The sequence below is a fragment of the Drosophila sulfurigaster genome, chromosome 2R (genome assembly GCF_023558435.1).
Source record: "Drosophila sulfurigaster albostrigata strain 15112-1811.04 chromosome 2R, ASM2355843v2, whole genome shotgun sequence".
In the NCBI taxonomy this organism is placed as follows: Eukaryota; Metazoa; Arthropoda; class Insecta; order Diptera; family Drosophilidae; genus Drosophila; species Drosophila sulfurigaster.
The window spans coordinates 21,427,818-21,447,858 of record NC_084882.1 but is presented as its reverse complement, the minus strand read 5'-3'; the positions used below and the strand labels follow the sequence as shown (position 1 = coordinate 21,447,858).

Here is a 20,041-nt window from a genome sequence, read left to right as displayed (position 1 = left end):
ACTAAGTTGTTAACATTTTATTTGCAAATTTTTCGATAGTTTGGTGTGTGATTATAAGAATTCTAAAATGATTAGCAATAGATGAAAGCAGACGTCAGACTTCTATAGCAATCTTAGACTAATTAATATACTAATGAAAGACTTAATTTATGCTGAAAGTTCCGTTTTCTTTTCGTATCAAATATAAGTGAAACAAATCTAGTTATCCAATTCATAGCAATTTGGTTTGCTAATTTTATTTATCCACTTAGTTATGACGATTACACCTTCTTTTAAATGTATACGAGGATTTTTTCTTTTATAATAATGCAACAAATCTATAGACAACAATTTGAATATCATGTTGTTTTGTGTTTTTTCTTGCAAGCTATCGCCTAAAGTATAAAATATTAAATATGTACTTGATAAGCATATAAAACTAGGAAATTGGAGTTAACAAAATATAAAACTCAATTCCGTAGAGTAATAAAAGAGTTATGAATAGTGTTAGGTTCATGAATCTGGTTGAAGTCCTCGTTTTATGAATATAAATAGGATAATTGTATGCAATTCGCTAAATAATAAATGCTAACAAGAAAAAGAGAGAAAAAGCGAGCATTTTGATTAGCCCAATGAGGCGACCCATTTGAATTTGCTTTGCATTTCGGGATGATAAAATATGCATTCCAGCTTATTAATGCAATTCTTGCCATAACGACACGGTTTCGGGTGATAGAATGTGCAGCCGACTTTGGTGCAATTCGGATAGTACTTGCACATTGTAGTTGCCGTTGTTCCAGTTGCCGGCGCCGATATCGATTTGTAGTTCTGCACTGGTATCACATGCGAGGCTACAAGAATATACAAAAGTGATTAAATTAGTGTACTAGTTTACTTAAAGTGTATAACAGTGTACTTACATAGAGGCGGTGCCGCCAGTTGTGCATGACTAAGATCCCGATTGCCACTGTGTGCAAAGTTGCAATCGATGCTCATGCAGGCCAGATCAAATTTGCATTTGGGATGCGAGTACATGCACTTGTCCGCAAACTTGCAATTGGGAAAAGACTTGCAGGGTGCGGATGGATGATAGTAATCGCAAAATTGTTTGCTGCAGTTCGGATGGTATTTGCAGCGCTCCTTTGGCTTCGTCACTTTCAAAACGGTCGAATCCACATTGACTGCACTCACTGCAAAATAGAATGTAAAACATTACAACTACTACTAGTTTAAGATACTATTTTCAATCTTAAAAGCATCCTTCTCTGTATAGCCTTACTTATTTGCTACATATAATATATTTAACATTATTGGAAAGATATTTGTATTTTAAGTATTATACTTTTATGACATTTGTTCAACAATACTTATAAAAACATGTTTTAATTTTTTAAATCAAATCATAAGAACAAGAATCTGAAGAATTACAATTAAATTTCATATAAGATTATTGACTTTGCTACGAATTTGTATATCAGCTTTTTGTACGTCTCAATTGCAGTTAAACTTCATATATGATTACTGAATTTGCTACTAATTTGTATGTCAACTGCTTCTTACTGTATGTATAAGATTCTTGAGAGTTGCTTCAACTATCTATAACACATTTTTATGTGGAACAGTTCCATACACTATCTGTGATCAATTCTTGTGTTGATGCCACTTACATGCCGGCAGATTATCATATTTCCTGTCCTCTGCATTTCTAATAGAGATTCGCCGTCGCTCCGTTGATGCGTCACGCTCTTTACTGTGTGAGCGCCGTTTTTTTTGTGGCTGCAACTGCGATTGTGACTGCGACTGGGTGTGCTGTGGTTCCTCATCTGACTTCAGCTTAAATCGTATGGGAGTATGCTTGGACTTTGCAGGCGCTTCCACAGCTGCTGCTGCCACTGCCACAGATGCAATTGATGAGGATTTCTCTATGTGAGTATCGCCGCGTTTATCCAGATGCTTTGGTGGTAACGGCGGCGTTGTAGAGCGCATGGTTTCCTCCAGCTGCTGTTCCCTTCTGCTGTCCAACTTGTGCTCATTGGATATGGATGCGGCAACATTGGAGCTGCTGCTGCTGCTTGGGCGTTTTCTAGACAAACGCTTGTGCGACAAGGCTTGCAAATGTTCATCCTCCTCATCGTCATCCGCATCGTTCTTGATAATAATCTTCTTAATCTCCTGCGTTTGGCGCAACACTTCGCTCCGATGCAGACTACGGGATGGCTTTGGTGGCGGCGTATTGCTTGATGTGGAGGGCGATGAACGAGAAGAGCTTCTTGCTCGCTTAACTCTATTACGCCTGCTGTTGCTGCTGTTATTGTTCGTTGAGGAGGAGCATGTCGTTGACGTAGAGCTGGGTTCCGGATTTGCGAGCTGAGCATTTGTTGAACTGGTTGAGGACACTTGGGGCGATGGGGTGCGTTTGCGTGAACGCTTCCGATAGGCGCTAGCGGCGGCATTTCCCAGCGATTTGTCGCCATTCAACGTCACCACAAACTGTGTCTTGGATACGCTCGCCGCGCCGGAAGCCGAGCTGCTAGCTTTCTTCTCGATGTGCATATCAATCTCCATGTCCTGGTCCATGTCCAGATCTGCGACTAATTGCGGCACATACGCCACATAGTCGCTGACACCCAAACTGGGCACATATTCCTCCTCCTCTTCGGACTCTTCGTCCTGTCCCACTTCCTCTTTGGCGCTCAGTTTCTGTTCCGCATGTGGTTCACCCGAATGGCGTCTGCTTTTCGTATCCCTGTGCAGCATTGTATTCACAACAAGCTCTCGCCGACTGCGACGAAACAGCTCCTTGCCCGCTCCACTGCCCACAGATTCGTGTGAACGTCGCTTGCCCAGCGTAGAGCTAATAATCTCCGGCTCATCACTTCTCATGCGTTGCTTGGAAGCTGTTGCAGCAGGCGCCGTCCCTGACGTCACCGGAGCCTTGGCCAAAATGGTAGATCGTTGAGCATCGGCCACGGCGCGCAGCAGCAAATTCTTGCAGGCCTGACGTCGTGGCGAAACAGTGGGTCGTGGCTTGATCTTGATCACCGAATTGACGGGCTTGTCGAGAATGTCCTCATCGTCGGATGGCACTGGCGGCTTATTCACAGCCACAATAACACGCGATCCAATGCGATGTTTGTAATTGCTCTCCGGACTCGGGCTCGGTGTTCGACGACGCTCTCGTTCCTTCTCCCGTCGTCGACTGGACTGCCTTTCATTAGTGCTACGTTGACTGCGCTCTCTGCCACGCTCGACTTTTTTGTTCTCCTCTTGCTGCTGCTGTTCGCTGTGTCGACGATGCGCTGGCACATACAGCTCTAGCTCCTTTTGTGCAGCACGCTGTGAGCGCTGTGTCTCTGGCGGCGATTGCGACTCCTGCAGCGGAGGTGCTGCAACACCAGCTGGCGGCTTGCAACCAAGACGCTCGTGCACAGGACGACGCTCCGCGCGCTCATCGATAACCGTTGGAGCGGGTGATTTGGATTCAATATGAGCTACTTTCGGTTTATCTCTAGAGGCCTTTGGTTGGTGCGCTTCCGGTGTTCGATTGAACACAATGGGACTTTTAGCTTTGCGTGTGCTTAGACTTAAGTTCTCTGCTGCTGCACCTGTTGCGGTTGTAACCGCTTTAGGTGTTGCTTCATCTGGTTCATCCTCTGCATGAGGCGCTAAGTCCTCATCCTCTTCCTCGTCACTATTATCATCCAGTTCGCCTATCTGACGCAAATGCTGCTTTGCAGCATAGATTTTTCGCTGTATTTCGGCTAGCTCGGCCATATCCTTCTCTCGATTACCACTCGCAATAGTTGTGGAGCTAATCTCTGACATGGTTGTTGGATTCTCAACATCTTTGGCAGCTGGTTCAGCTGAGGCCAGCGCTTGTGCCGCTTGCGGCTGTTCATCCTTACGTTTCTTCCTCTTTAGCATCTGTTCATCTTTCAGTCCAGTGTCCAGATCGAGCGTCTTTTTGGCTTTCTCCAGTAGCTCTTCGGCAAAAACATCCGTGATCGAACTAATTGCCGGCATGCTGTCTGACGATTTGTTCGCTGCTTCCGTCGACGTGTTCAATAACTCATCACCTGATTTTCTGTGCACTCTTCTATCGCGTTTATCTCTACTTTTCTTATCCTTGTCCTTCTCCTTCTCCTTCGACTTGGGCGCTTCTAGCTGGCGCGACTTGCGCTTTTTACTTGCTGTGAATGCAAGTTAAAAGATAGTTTTTTTATTTTTAAATAATTAACGAAGACACTCACCACTTCCAGCTGGCAGCGTAACTTCCTGCAGCTTCTGGAGCACTTCGTGCAGCCAGGTGACAAAGAGATCGGTCTGATCCCCGAGAAAGAGATTCAGTTCGGCGTTCATCTGCTGTTTGCTGCGTTTGTTGGCCACCATCACCATCACATAGTCGGGCAATTCGTCGTCTATGAAGCCGGCCGAGCCGCCGGTGCCCAACTCGAGCAGTTTCGCTTTCACAGCACTCTACAAAGATGTCATTAAATTGTGAAAATATGTTGATTACGAGTGCATTGATTTTTCGCAAAACAAAAATTTTGTGAGGCAAAAACTTACGCGCATCTTCTGGCCAATTTCACTGCCCAGATTGCAATCCATTGTGGAAAATTTCTTACTTTTACGCTTGCTTAATAATTAACTTTATTTTCTTATAAGTTTAACTGTTACAGCATGGGATTCAACACAAAAAAAAACTCTTCAACAAATTATACTTTTTTAGCAGCAACTGCAGCACATTTTCAGTGTGACCAAATTGTACACATACAAGAATCTACTTATTTTTACCCTAATGTTACTTAACATACAAGGGTTCGTGTGTAACAGAGTGAGTGACATTCACAGCGAATGACAAAAACGTAATATGCTGAATGGCAACTGGTGTACTGTCACAAAAGAAGAAGCTGAGAAAAGTATTTCAGTCGAGTTTCAGTGCGACAATTTTTTTGTAATTTCGTAATAAAATGTGTAATAATGGAAAACAGGCAGCCCAGTTCAAATAATGTGATAGTGCCAGGTGCGTTAAATACCCAATCAAATGCAATTTCAACAATTATATGGCTAGAATTTGTCGCCAGTCACGAGAAGTACGCTTCCCTCTCTGGGCTGTCTTTAGCTAGCTACAGTAGTAGTTGGCCTCAGCCTCAGTGTGAAGCACTGTGTGTGTGAAGCCCGTCGTTGTGAGTGCAGAAATCTGCGCGAATGGCCGAGTAGCCGAAATAAATGCAATTTTCTGTTAATTATGTGCATTTGGCAAGCAACTTGTTGCATTTAATGTGAACCGCAATTATTTCTCTTTCAGAATTGTACTTCCTAATTGCAAAATTTTTGACTGCAGGCCCGCTGGAGGAGACAGCAAAGGTCGGTGATCGGGCGTTTTTTTGTTATTTTCTTCGTATTTTTTTGGTTTTGGTTGAACGCCGACCTGCGAAAAAAGAGCGCAATTTCATACGTTTGAATTTCGCTTTTGTTTACAAACATTTTACTAACCCGATTCTTTACAAAATTCACAATTTTCAGATACTGGTGAAAGAACTAGAGCAAAAGAAGGTAAGCGAGGTTTGGGCGGCTGATGGGGAATGTGTTGCATTGGGCAACTTAAGGATTTTTGACTTGCTTGAAATGCAGAACTCTCGAAAGCGTTTGTTTATATATTTTGTTTTGGTTTTCGTCGTCGTCGTCGCCGCCGTAGTTGTTGTTGTTGTAGCAACCGGCAGAGCAGCAGCAGCGTCCGCTTATTTCAGAGTTCAAAGCTATACTGAAAGTGAATTGTACTACGGTATGAGAGATTCGATTTCTGTCCGCAGCATTTTGGTCTGTCCGTTGTTTTTAATAACAAGTAGGTAAAAAAGAAAGAAAACAATAAATTTGGCTCCCGGCGGCGATGGCGACGTCATTTCGATGCTCAGTAGCGCAGCAAGTGCAAATGATAATCATTTTCCTTTCGAACGTTTGTAGGTATTGCCCCGACGCATCGACTGGTTGGGAAATGAGCATGACCAGACCTTTGAAGAGTTGGTGAGTTTAGTTAACATTTGTTGTGATTTTTATATTGTGTCCTAAGTGATTTGTGCTTGCATAATTGACATTTGTGTGCAGACTTCGTTTCGTTGTGACTTTATGTACGCGCTTGTGTGTGTGTTGGTCCGCGCATTTGTGACGTCACATGGCTATCGATTGGCTGCATACACTTATGCAGAACTATTAATTTGTTGCGTGCAACTAATTAATTGCAATAACATAAATAAATAAATTAATTAATTATTAAGCATTTGAATTAAAACGTTAAAATCATAATTTTTTTTTGTAAACAAATTTGTTATTTTTTAATATGTTGTAGGCAATGCACAGTTCTATAGTGTTTCTATATGCATTTTGAAAAAAATTAAGTAAATAACAATTACATAGTAATTTTAATAACAATCATGCCCCTGGCGGCCGACATCTTGCTTTCACACATACATCCATATAAATGACGTGTGTGTGTGTTGTGCGGGTATAGACCTTGGACAAAAGCCAGCACTACATGCGGATACATGTGTAAGAGTGAGATGACCATATGTTTTGCTTGCATATATGAAAACAGCTGCGCTGTAATGTGCGATAAGCAGCTGACGCGATAAATTATCGATACCACCGAGTCGTTAATATTTGAAATCTTTATAGGTAAATAAGTACGCGCACATTGGTCCAAATCATATACTAGAAATATGCAGTCGTCTTGGTCCACTGGTGGACAAGGAGTTGGCGCCCAGCGTGCCAGGCATAAACTCGTTGCTTGGCAGAGGTCGCCAACATTTATTACGTACAAAAGACACCGTCTACCAAAATCGTACAATTCGTGATTATTGTACAAGTTTGCATGGCATCTCACTGCCCGACTCCAATCTCACCAAGCCCATACACAATCTAAGTGAGTTTAAAACCTAACAAACAAAACCTCTTGCAATTAGTACTATAATTAACGTATATATTCATAGGCAAGGTAATTTCTGGTCGTGAACATGGCGGTCTGGTGCGCCGCAAATTGTTGGTGCCCACGGATCTTTATCGCAAGACGAAGCTATTGCGCCGCACCGTGGGCCACTTATCTTCCGTGTATTGTGTGCTCTTTGATCGCACAGGACGTTACATTATCACGGGAGCCGACGATTTACTTATCAAGATTTGGTCTGCTGCAGATGGTCGTCTCTTGGCTACTCTGCGCGGTGCTTCAGCAGAAATCACAGATATTGCTATTAACTTGGATAACACAATGCTGGCGGCAGGATCAGTTGATCGCATATTACGTGTTTGGGACATGCAAACCACATCACCGATTGCTGTTCTTGCCGCGCACACAGGCATGATAACGTCTGTGAACTTTTGCCCGTCGCCACGTAGCGATCTGAAGTATTTGGTAACCACAAGCACAGATGGTTCTATTGCCTTCTGGCAGTACTCCACGCCACGCGGTCAAAAGATCACATTTGCTCCTCGTCCCACGCAATACCATGAGAAGCTGCGACCAGGTCAGGCGCAGATGATGTGCACTACATTTTCGCCAGGCGGTGTATTCTTGGCTGCCGGCTCTGCTGATCATCATGTACGTGTTTATATGATGGCCGAGGATGGACCTAAGCGTATTCTGGAGACGGAAGCTTACACAGATGCTGTTGATTCGGTGCAGTGGTCGCATCGAGGTCTGCGCTTCATCTCTGGCAGTAAGGATGGCACAGCGCACATCTGGACCTTTGAGTCTCAGCAGTGGAAAAGTCTCAAGCTTTGCATGACCGAACGTTTAGCCAGGTGAGAATTAATACTGTTTGTGAATTCTGTTTATTTAAAGGGAATCTTTGTTTGACAGTTGTCCGCCACCAGAGGAAGGAAAGAAATTGAAGGTTACAATGGTTGCCTGGGATGCCTCTGATCGTTATGTTATTACAGCCGTCAGCGATTTCACTGTATGTATATAATCAGTCAAATAGTAGCTAGTTGCTTTACTAATATAACTTTTATTAACAGATCAAAATCTGGGACTCCAAATGCGGTCGATTGCATCGCGTGCTGCGTGGCCACAGGGATGAGCTATATGTACTTGAATCAAATCCCAGGGATGAACACGTGCTGCTGTCTGCTGGTCATGATGGCCAGGTCTTTCTCTGGGACATTGAGCAGGGTGGGAGCGTCGCTCAGTTCTTCAATGACATAGATGGCCAAGGACATGGCAGCGTCTTTGATGCCAAGTGGTCGCCAGATGGCACTATGATAGCTGCCACAGATTCACATGGTCATATATTGATATTTGGCCTTGGCATCGGCACCGAAAAGTACAAATTGGTAAATTATGCAAAAGCGACTAGAAGCGAAACCAAATTTATCCCGTACCTGTTTTTAGTTGCCCACTGAGCTGTTCTTCCATACGGATTATCGGCCTCTGCTTCGTGATGCTCATCATCATGTGGTAGACGAACAAACCCAGATAATGCCACATCTAATGCCACCGCCATTTCTTGTCGATGCCGATGGAAATCCACATCCTACAAAATATCAACGGTTTGTGCCCGGTCGTGAGGCTTGCAGCGTGGATCAACTAATACCCAATCTGACAGTGGGTATCGATGGTATTGTGATTGAGGATAATGTGAATGCAGCGAACAATCCGGGAGCTCCTGCTGCACCAGCTGTAGCCGCCGCAGCAGCTGCAGCTGCTGGTAATTATTCCCACATTGATCGGATGATAGCTGCATTGGCAAATCGTCAAGGCACCAATGCCGCTAATGCCAATGATGGAGGCAATGCAAATCAATCGTTTGAGCGTCTGATCATGCGTCAAGGCCAGGGACAGGAGCAATTGCCAGACTCCAATTCACCACGTGCTGCTGCACAGCGAGGCAACGTTTTGGGCGGCCGTCGCTCAATAACCGACGGCACTCCGCGTTCCGGCTGGGCAGCAGCAGCACGCTCTGCCGCTGCAGCTCCCGCAGCTGCGGGAGGAGCTGAACAGCCAGCACCGGCGGGTGAACAACAGAATGCCGCATTGCCGGCCCAGCAGGCGTTGCCTTTGAAGTTTGTGCGTCGCACCTATGTGCGACCCATGAAGTATGCCCAACTGCAGAACCTTAAACAAACCATCTATTCAGCTGGGCAGTTCGAGATGCAAGAATACAAACGTGAGATGCGTCGACGTCCTATCATGATAAATACGGCGAGTGCAGCCTCTGCACAACAGGCCGGAGTGGGGAGACAGCGCAATACCCGATCAAATGGCGCAGGCGGTCGGCCTGGACGTCGTCGAGGTGCTCAGTCGGGCCAGCAACAGCAGGGAGTACAGCCTGCCTATCGTACGCGTGCGGTACGAGATCAAGAGGAGCTGTACGATGAACCGGCTGTACCTAATGTACACGAGGAGGAGGAGGACGATGACAGCAGCAATAGCTCCGGTGATACTAGCTATTCGAATGTCGAAGAGAATTTAGAGGACAGTAGTGATGAATCGGAAACGGACAGTTCAGATTACTCGGACTGGGTGGCAGATACACCCGGCCCTAATCTTGAGCCACCAAAGCGCTCCAAACGCAAACCACTATCGCGACGTCGCACCACTAGCGATGACAGTAGTGATGATGCCGGCACCGGGCAGGCAGCCAGTAAAAAGCGTGGACGGAAGCGTGTACTTATCCCACCAAGGGCACCAAACGGTGAAATACCGGAACTGTATCGCCCAGCGGAATGGCTGTCCGAGGTGATACCCCGAAAGGCGCCCTACTATCCCCAGATGGGCGATGAGATTGTCTATTTTCGGCAGGGACACCAGCGATATCTCGAGGCAGTGCGTTTGAAAAAAGTCTACAAGCTGTCGCACAGCTCGGAGCCCTGGAATTTTCGTCCTCTGCGTGATCACGAGCTGGTGCGTGTGATTGGCATTAAGTACGAGATACGTCCACCTCGTTTATGTTGCCTTAAGTTGGCCATTATAGATGAGGATGGCAACATGACGGGTACCACGTTCAAGATCAAGTATCACGATATGCCAGATGTGCTGGACTTTTTAGTATTACGTCAGACCTTTGATCTAGCAGTGCAGCGCAACTGGAGCATTGGTGATCGCTTTCGCTGCATGATTGGCGACGGTTGGTGGTTGGGTGAAATTGAATCGCGTCATGCACTTAGCGCTGATTTCCCCGACTCGTTTTTCATGTGTTGCCGCGTGCGTTGGGATAATGGAGAGTACGAATACATGAGTCCCTGGGATATGGAGCCCATTGATGAACAGCGACTGCCCGATGAAGTAGGCGGGGCTATACCCGTGCTACCGGAAGAAATACGCGCCACTTTATATCAGCCGAAGTCAGAGGAGTGGCATCGAGGTGATCGCGATGGCACCTGTCGACGCATTATCAACGGACTCGAGCAGGTAATTAAGAAACTATAGTTATTGGAATAAACATATAATTAATTATTCTGATTTCCAGGTGATGCGTCTGTCGATTGCCGAGCACTTTTTTAGCCCCGGTTGACCTAAATATTTATCCAGACTATGCCTATTTGATTGAGTATCCCATCGATTTAACAACGGTCAAGTCACGTTTTGAAAATCATTTTTACCGTCGCATTACCTCGGCACAGTTTGATGTGCGATATTTGGCTACCAATGCGGAGCAATACAATCGTCGACACACGAGCATCGTAAAACATGCTCGAATTGTGACCGATCTGTGTTTACGTATCATTAGGTAAAGTCTTTATATATATATACTTTCATATGCAAGACAATTCTAATTCAAATGTTATGTCGTTAAGCAGAGAAGCGGATGAAATAGACGTTGCAGCTGTTTATCATCAATTGATGGACGTGTATCACTCATCAGAGTCGGAGAACGAAGTGGATTCCGATGTGGTGCCATCAACTAGCACTGGTCCAACCACCTCAGCAGCTGCTGCACGTCAGCGTGTTTCATCAACGCGCCGGTAAGCCTTATATATTAAATATCTACGTTGAAAATGTTTAATAAATAATTAAAATTTAATTGCAGCTCGAATCGCATACGTTCGGATGGCGATTGGCGTTCCGATTGTCGGCAATTGTTGGATTTGATGTGGCAGCGGCCGGATTCGTTGCCATTTCGTGAGCCAGTCAATACGATGGACTTCGAAGATTATCTGGAAATCATTGCTACACCAATGGATTTGCGTACTATTAAAGAAGACCTACTGGGGGACAATTATGACGACCCATTAGATTTTGCCAAGGATGTTCGCCTCATATTTCTGAATTCAAAGAACTACAATACAAACAAGCGTTCACGGGTGAGTCCTCCCAGCCAAATCTGGCTGGCCATTGCTGCAGATCGTCATTTATTGCAAACCAATGGCAATGTTAATTATGTGGCACTATTTGGCATTGTCATTGCTGTTAATCTTATTGTGATTTTCTTGTTGCTTTGTTTTTGCCACTGCTGCCTCATTCTGAGCAATTTTCCGTCTAAATGAGTCCGAACTGTTTAAATTAATTTTGTTTATTACCAAACCATCTTTATTTTCGTCTTAATTTTTGATGCAAAGATTTTCTATTATCCTATAATTTAAAATATGACCCTTTAAAGAAAAACGAACTATAATAATTTTTATATATTGAAATGCTCCCAGCCTAATAAATTTCAAAATTCAAATTCGTTAAATTCACTCTTTAATCGTTGTTTAAAGTCATGCATCTGTCTAACTCAATCAATAGATTGATAAATATAGATGGGTTTTAGGGTCCATAAGGCATTGTGAAAATTAAGTATCGTAAAAGAGACTCGCCTTATTTTTAAATCAGAACTTTTTCATTTCCGCTTATTTCAATATATTTTTGTTTTGGAGTTGTCCGTAGACTTTTGTTGCCCCTCTTTTGCTATTCCCCTCACCGCCGAACACCCATCCATCCGCTCCGTCACATTAGCTCACACACACACAAGCTCATCTCTTCTTAACGTTTCTTTTGCATTTTGTTAACATGCCTTCAAACTTGAAAATTAACCAACCACCCAACTCATAACCATCAATCGAATCACTCGCGAATCTATCAAACCCCATCAAATATTTCGAACTAAACCAAATGAATGACGATCCGTGACAAATCCAATCAACTTATATAGGATAACTTAGCGGTAAGGTTGCTCCTGAGCTACTTCAACAACCCAACTCAACTCATTTAAAATCCACAACACACCAAATGCTCTCCCATCCAATTGCATGACCAGTCAATAAATTATTTTCTAAATGATGCAATTGCTTGTCTTGCAGATCTATGCAATGACACTACGATTGAGCGCTCTCTTCGAGTCCCACATCAAAACGGTGGTCAGCAACTGGAAGGCCGCACGTAGACGCTCCAACAAGAATAAGTCTGGCAGCAGTGGACGTGGATCAAGTAGTCCGAGCAAGCGAGCACCAACGGAGCGCACAACGCGGCGTACTCAGAAGCCACCGGGGGCTGGCACATCGAGACGATTGGAAGCACACAGCAGCGATGATGACGATGACGACGACGAAGATGACGATGACGATGTGGGGCAACAACAGACGACGTCACGGGGCTCGCAGCGTGGCAGTCGACGACGTAATGGCGTTGCTGTTGTGGCCAGTAATTCGGGTTCTAATCGCGTGACATCTTCATCGTCCAATGCGCAACAGCGTCGTCATCAGAGCAGCAGCAGTTCGGACAGCGAGGAAGAAGAAGAGGAGGAGGAGACCACATCAGACGCCAGCACCGATGAGAACGAGGATGAGGAGGCGCACTCCAACGACAGTTCACCGCAACAGACCCGTCGTCGTCGCGGTCGACCAGCGCGCAAGAATCGTATCAGCGATGATGAGTCGAATGCCAATGACTCTGAGGAGAGCTACAATCCCAATGAGCGACGCAGTCGACGTGCTGCTGGCGACGGTAAAAAGCGAAAAGCCAAGGGTCAACGTGGACATGGTCACTCCAACAAACGGCATCGTGATGACACGTCAGGTCAACTGCCAGGCGGTAGTCGAAGTGCTGCTAGCGTAACTGCGCGTCGCACGAGACGCCTGGTGGGCAGCTCTGAGGAAGATCATCCTCATATGGAATCTCACTCGCATCACGATGAGAGCACTCAGGACAGCAGTCTGACGCCGCGCAAGAAGGGACGACAAGCCAAGTCCAAGAGCTCTACAGCAATTGGCAATGGGCCCAGTACCAGTGCAGCTGCTGCCGCTGGAGGAAGCTCCAGCCTCGAGAGTCCGTCCCGCAATACTCGTGCCAATGGCGGAAGGCCGCAGAATGCTGCAGAGAATGATCACAGCTATCATCTGCCAGTGCGCAATGGACGCATTATAGAGTCCGATACAGACTCGCATGGGCCAACTGGAAGGCCGACCAGGCAGAGCGCCAAGCGTGCGCTCATGGATTGGGCGCGCGGCAGTGATATCGAGGAGGAGGAGGAGGAAAGTGAGGAGGCCGAAGAGGTGTGCTAGAATATAGATGCTTTTGTTGAATTGATATTAATGTAGTGTTGTTTGCTTATAGATTCTACCTACGCCTACAAAGGACGATATTCCGTCGACTAGCCGTGCTGCCCTTAGTCTGGCAGCAACTGGTGGAGCTGCATCCTCATCACGGCAGCTTCGTACAAATCGTAATACCGTTGTGAACGCTGCGGCGGATAGTGAGGACGACGACGACGATGACAGTGATAACGAGCCCTTGGCCAACAACCAGCAAAGTAAGTTACAAAAACATTAGCAGCATTTCAATGAATACGAATATATCCTTTTTTTTTATCTTCTCTTAGAAACTGCCTCTTTCAAAACCAGCACACCAGCTCCACATCCGCTGGTATTGCGACGTCGCTTACCGTCGCCACCACGTAGCGTGCATATGACACGCTCACATGCCACATCCACGACCAGCAACTCCAATAGCCAACAGGAGGCTCCAACGGCCGCACATGATCACAATTATATGGGTAGTGAGTCGGCGGCGGCAGCTCGTGCTCCTCGCCGTATGTTGTCGCGTCATCAACGCAATGCTGATACTCTGGATCCCAATCTCGACCCATTGAACAATTCTCGTCTGTTGCCTTCGATATCAAATCCCAGACGTCCCACCTCAACCACAAACAATGGGTCAACGCGTCGTCTGCGGGGTCGCGCCAGTCAAGAGCATTCGCAAGACGAGGAGGCCGAGGAATTGCCAGATGAAGAGGATGCCGCCGCTTCGGATGAAGGTACCGATGGTGGCTCTAGCTCGCAACCCAGCCACGAGGAGGTCGACGAAGAAGAAGATGCCACTGCCACAGATTCGGAAGACAATCAACCGTTAACCAGTTACGTTTCACCCAGCAATGGACGCACACGGCGTAAGACGAAAACCTCATCCTCTTCGGCGGCAACGGTGTCACAACGCCACAATCGTCGTAGTCGTGCCACCTCAGATAATTCGTTTGTCAACGACAATGACGACGATGAGGATTACGAGGCTCCATCGCGGCGCAGTCGAAGCAATCGTCTGCGTAGCAATCAGCGCAGCGGTCGTAATCAGAAACGTCCGCGCTACAATGAGCAATCTGATGAAGAGGATCAGCAGCACAATCACAGTCAGCGTAAGCGAATGCGCAACGGCGACGTTCATGCAGCCAACCAGACCAACCACAACAACAATAGAGCTAATAGTCGCAGCTCGCAGGAGCAGCATGAAGAGCCGATTGATGAGGATGGCAGCTCAACGGTGGACAGTGATGAGCAATTGGTGAGCGTGAGCAGCCGTGGACGTGTACGCAAAATATCGGCAAAAGCGCGCGGAATATTCAAGGATTGAAATTGGGCTTTGTCAGCCGGATGCGCTCAAGACTGTTTTATGTATAAATTAATTATAAACGCAGCGGCAAATAACATTTTTCTTGAATTTGCTTCTAATTATTGATTAATGTGTAAGATTAATAACTCATTGTCATTGTAATATGTCAGGTGTCCTGTCCAAGTCCCTTATGATACTACCCCATTTTCCCTCCGCCCGTAATCAATATTCAACCAGCACACACTCTAGGCCTAAGCAAAATTGTGTTCTCATGTGTATTCATATTCATTATTATATATAGAAGTATAACACATCCCAAAAAAACATTCACACATTGCTCGCAAACATTTATGGTTTGTTCTTTTCTGAGGCGCAAAATTCGTCGTCCGGTTGTCGCTACATTTATCCATGTAGATGGGCAACCATACGACGAAGCCACAAACAGATTTGTATGTATTTCTACAATATATATTATACATATACTATTTAAAAAGTAGCATTCAAAAATCATACACTTCATTTAACATAGAATTATATAGAATAAAGTATCAACAGAACTACAAAACAGATCCTCTATAAGTGTTATTAATGCCACTTAAGTATCCTTCAAAAGTATTTAATTGCTCACTGAGGTGTTTTATTCTGGCTTTTCACGTATTCCTCAGCCAGCTTTTTCACCCTTGAAGCATTCGCTTCGGTGCCATGTTTTTGCTCAAATTCCAGATACTTTTTGTAAATGACAAGCATTTTATTTGGTGGTAACTTTTGGAGCACAGCTCGCTCTAGTACATTCCTTTAATTGAAGAAATTAGAAAAGTTTCAGTTATCTATCTGATTGGAGTATAATTCAAATTCTAATTACCTTGCGGAATCGATGAGACTGCACTTAACCAGCAAGTCCACGTAAAGATTCCAAATGTCAATGCGCTTGGGATACGAGGTTACAATGTCATCGAGCAGAGTCTGGGCCATGGCGTTGTCCCCATGGTCTGCGTATATCTTAGCAAACGCCACAATGCAAGTGATGTCTGCAAATAAAAAAATTATGTTACTCGTTTCATAGAAAAGAAAGCTGTTTGAACTTACGTTCATTCTTGGGTAGAACGCCCAAGGCACGCTGTAGTGTTGGCTGCACTCGATCGCCCATGTTCAGCCAGAAATATGTATCTGCAGCAACACGCCATACTTGCAACTCCGTGCGGAACTTCCGCATGACCAAATTTAAGGTGTTGATGAGACGGTCCTTGAGGTTGTGTGATTTGAGCACTTCGACGACGTTTAGGTACGTTTCCAACGGATCGTTGTGGCTAAGTGCTTCTTTGAGCACGTCATCGAAATTGGATGAGTTGTAGCTGAGCTCCAAATTGAGCAGGGCTGTCCACATGTTCCGTAGCTCTTTTGTCTCCCGGAACGTTATTGTTTTGATAGCGCGACGTGCGATTTCGCGAGCCTTGTCAATCTCGGTGTTGGAGAGCAGGAAGCTCATGTACTGTATCCAGGATTTGCTACTGTTGGGTTCGGCCAAAACCAAACGCTCGAATTGATCTATGGTTTCGGGACGTTGATTGGGATCTGCGTTGCGGTCTTCGATCTCACGTAAACGCTGCTCCTCCTTTACCTCAGCCTTGGCCTTCTCCTTGGCGTTAAGGCGTCTCTTTTTGCTGGAATTTGCCTCGTTCGCTGCAGCTACATCGTCGTCATCTTCGTCGCTGGATGCGACTTCTTGAGACTTACTATTCAAAGCGGCAAGGTCTGCATCCCAGAAGCTGGATACACCTGGCAGACGTGCCTTGGAAATCGCTTCATCCGCAGCATTGGATTTATTCGTATCTTTCTTGGAAGGTTCCTTGTCCTCAAAGAAGAGTTGACCATTTGTTTTCTTGCCATTTTCCACTGTGGGTTTGGTTTTCTTGCCATTGACTTCCTGCTGTTGTTTCTTTTTCTCTAGTTTAATTTGCTTGCCATTGACTTCCAGTTCCTTCTTTGCGTTGGACTCCACTTTGATTTTCTTGGACTTGACTGGCACCTCTTCCATATTCGCAGCACGTTTCACGCTCTTCCATAGCTTCCACACAGTCTCAGGCACGGCAATGGGTAGTTTATCGTGTATAAATGCCAGATTAAAGAAATCACCCTGTCTTAAATTAGCACTCGCGGACTCCTCCACATCATTGGGATGCAAACGTACTGGGCAAAACACTAATGGATTCTTTCCACCTTTCTTTAGTGTGCACAGGACAATGCTGTCCAATCTTAACAGAACCTTAGCCCTCATGCCAGATTTGGCGACCAAATTCAATGGCAATTCGTTGCTGTTAATCACGTGCTGAATGTCCGACGTCTTGTTGCTGACCAGCAGCACATCATTGGTATAATCAATCCACAAGATGACGGCCTGTTCGATAGTGTCCAACGCAGGTGCAGTAACTGTTCCAGCCACGCTGGCAGGCATCACGGCGGAAATGTTTCTGGTGCCAACCGCATCATAGATCCAATCATTGGTCGACTGATCGAGTCCCTTGAAGCACACATTGATCGAGTCTCCCACGTTAAACTTAGCAATTGGTGCGGTCATTCGTTTCAACTTGTTCTTAATCTCCGCCACTTCTTTGAGATAGCTGCATAAGAAAAACCATTTAATTAAAATTCTACTAACGATTTCATCAACCAACACTTACTTTTCTACCATTTGAGCCGTGTCGGACAGTTGACCAGTCCACACATCTGTCAGTTTGGCAGACACCGTCAACGTCTTGGTCTCCAGCTCCTTGCTGATTATCTTGACGTAGAGAAGCTGATCTGGCTGCAGCACGACAGGCACACCACGCACAGTGTTCAGACACAGCATTTTGATGTGAATCTTGACCAATTTATTGTAGTTGCGCACGGGAAGCAGCAGATCGACCACCTCATTGTTGATGTTTTTCACTTGGGAACGCAAAATGTCACCCACCTGCACGGTTTGCCACTCCTTGGTAAGATTCTCTGAGAAATAGGCAACATCACGATAGCTGAAAATGTTTTGCAGCACGCAAGCGACCTCTATTTGCTTGCCCACGGGATATGTGCGTTTCTGTGGAGTCTGCAGATCCACATAGTCCGAGAGTAGATGCAATGGTACCAGACCCACGAACTCTTCGATGGCATCTTCGTCATCTTTGTCCTCATCGGCAAGGCAAGTGATTTTAATTTCCAGTCCGGAATCCAAAGAATTTGTTACTTCAGAGGGACAGATTTCACCAGGCTGGAATTTGTCCTCGGGCAGGGAAAGGAGCACCTGTTCATTATTGCGTCCAGTAATTCGAAATTTGAGGACTTGACCCTCGTTAAAGTTGTGTTCAATCAGTCCGGCAGCCAAGCGCTGTTTGTAGAGCATACCCTTGATGCCACCACAGAACTTCACTAGTACATAGTTGGGCTCACACTTGACGACACTGCCGGTAAAGAGTTTGCCCGTCTGCGCCGCGTCCAGCGATGTAAGTAGCTTGACACCCTTGCTCAGATATTCGCTGCGATTGCTCAAATAGCACAGCTTGCGCTCTAGCGATATGTCGATCACGCGACAGCGCAAATTTTGTCCCAACTCGTACTGTGTGTTTGGTGCAAGATGTAGCTGCTCAATTATGCCGTTTACTTTGCCTAGCTTGACGGCGTAGCCGCCAATCTTTGACTCCGACTTGACAATACGTGCCGAAACAATGTCCCCAGCATGCAGATCCTCAAGTGTGTACAGCTTCTCACGGAGCACATTGGGATCATCACTGCAGTAGTAAAGTCCCTCAATGGCATCGTAACCCAGCACACGAACAGTGTGCTTACTCTTGCGCGTGTACTTCGAGAGCACGGCGTCTTGATCGTAGTTACCTTTGAAGCTCGATTTAAGAGAGGTGTATGAAATGAGTCCCTTGTACTTCTGGTTGAGCAACAAAATAATACCACCGGTGCCATGTCGTAGCACGCGTGCCTTTTCTACAATGCGTCCCTTGATGAGTGTCTCTTCATCACCTTCCCCGATGGGCTTTTTGATGTCCAGATTAAGGGTAAGGTAGACCAGCTTGGTCAGCGGCATCACATAGAGCACGCGTGCCTCGTATTCAGAGTTTACTTCATAATCATCCGACGTGTGTAACGGTTCGGCCAAGTGATGCTCATTTACAAAAGCCCTAAATGCCTCATTCATGATGTTTCCCTCCAGTCCGTTCTTGTGCTGCTTTGTGAGCTTAAATTTGACAATGCTGCCAGGCATAATGTAGTCGAGATTGGTTTCGTTCTTGCTCTTTATCTTTAGACTGTCCTGTTCCAGCTGCTCACATTGACAGGTGCTTTGATCGGCATTGTGCTGAATTTGCTTGACTTTCAGAAAGATCAATTGTCCCAAGTGCTGTTGTGTGATGTTTGCATTAGGTACAAAAGCGTTCAATCCCTCAATGCCTGTCTCAATCACATAACCGTGATCTTGAATTTCCTGAATTGCGCCCGAGAAGATAAAGCCCTTCTTGATGCTGTTATGCTTTAAGTTGCTATTCACGTCCGCCGGCTTGAGATTGAGCAACAGCGATACACGATTGTTATACGTACCATCAGTGGTTTTCACTGCGCGTCCATAGACAATGCGACCGGGTTGAAACAGTTGGCTCAACTCGTGATATTCGCTGCTGTCGCCCTCCATAAAGGACTGCAGTACACGTCCATAGGCTGCAGAAACGTCTGCAACCAAGGCCCGTGCCGCCAATCGACCTGGCAATGCAATTTTCACTGCAGTGGCGCTCGTGTCCGTAACAATGCCCATGATCAGCATTTGCTCCTGCAGGGTATCGAGTGTGAGCGGTTCTGCAGAAAAGGCTTGCAATTGTTGTTCATCTTGATCGGCATCCTCGTCTCTCAGTTGACTATCCTTTGGTTTTGGCACTTTCTTTGCTTTTATTTGCGACGCACCAAAAACCTGCAGAGGAGTCACCAAAGTCTTGTTTATTTTACCTGATGGTCATATTATGTATTGCATACTTACAATATTTGATGTAATATTTTCGTTATTTGTTTGCAGATTTGCAATTCCGCCACGCGGAAAACTCTTTTCAGTCGATGCCATTGTAAATATTATTGAAAAATGCTGAAATAATTCAAATAACACCGCAACGTGCACAACACACGTGCTGCGCGAGCCGAACACAAATGAAGAACAAGTGCTGCATAACGTCTGATGGTTTAGTGATGTAAATGCGCGAATATTGTACGATTATTATAATTCATTTTATTTTGAGTTTAGTT

At 45.5% G+C, this 20,041-nt stretch overlaps 3 protein-coding genes across 3 annotated transcripts; 1 reads left to right on the top strand and 2 right to left on the bottom strand.

The window, feature by feature from the left end:
* Positions 1-202: 202 nt before the first annotated feature.
* LOC133835798 (zinc finger CCCH domain-containing protein 14) lies at positions 203-4,746 on the bottom strand. Its single transcript, XM_062265872.1, has 5 exons — positions 4,546-4,746; positions 4,230-4,455; positions 1,647-4,169; positions 900-1,169; positions 203-830 (listed from the first exon to the last, which is right to left on the bottom strand). Exons 1-5 carry the CDS (start codon positions 4,585-4,587, stop codon positions 604-606), a joined length of 3,288 nt encoding a protein of 1,095 aa, XP_062121856.1. The 5' UTR covers positions 4,588-4,746; the 3' UTR covers positions 203-603.
* A 103-nt stretch (positions 4,747-4,849) lies between these two features.
* LOC133835795 (bromodomain and WD repeat-containing protein 3) lies at positions 4,850-15,125 on the top strand. Its single transcript, XM_062265864.1, is given in 15 exon segments — positions 4,850-5,002; positions 5,288-5,346; positions 5,506-5,535; positions 5,944-6,003; positions 6,652-6,898; positions 6,966-7,773; positions 7,832-7,928; positions 7,990-8,304; positions 8,363-10,381; positions 10,440-10,466; positions 10,468-10,700; positions 10,771-10,935; positions 11,001-11,274; positions 12,253-13,443; positions 13,505-15,125. Coding segments are annotated over 15 exon segments (6,858 nt in total). The 5' UTR covers positions 4,850-4,959; the 3' UTR covers positions 14,795-15,125.
* Positions 15,126-15,192: 67 nt separating this feature from the next.
* LOC133835797 (uncharacterized) lies at positions 15,193-20,016 on the bottom strand. The gene is made up of 5 exons (XM_062265871.1): positions 19,782-20,016; positions 17,452-19,715; positions 15,860-17,391; positions 15,636-15,801; positions 15,193-15,566 (listed from the first exon to the last, which is right to left on the bottom strand). The coding sequence occupies exons 1-5, from the start codon at positions 19,860-19,862 to the stop codon at positions 15,398-15,400; spliced, it is 4,212 nt and encodes a 1,403-aa protein (XP_062121855.1). The 5' UTR covers positions 19,863-20,016; the 3' UTR covers positions 15,193-15,397.
* Positions 20,017-20,041: the final 25 nt, after the last annotated feature.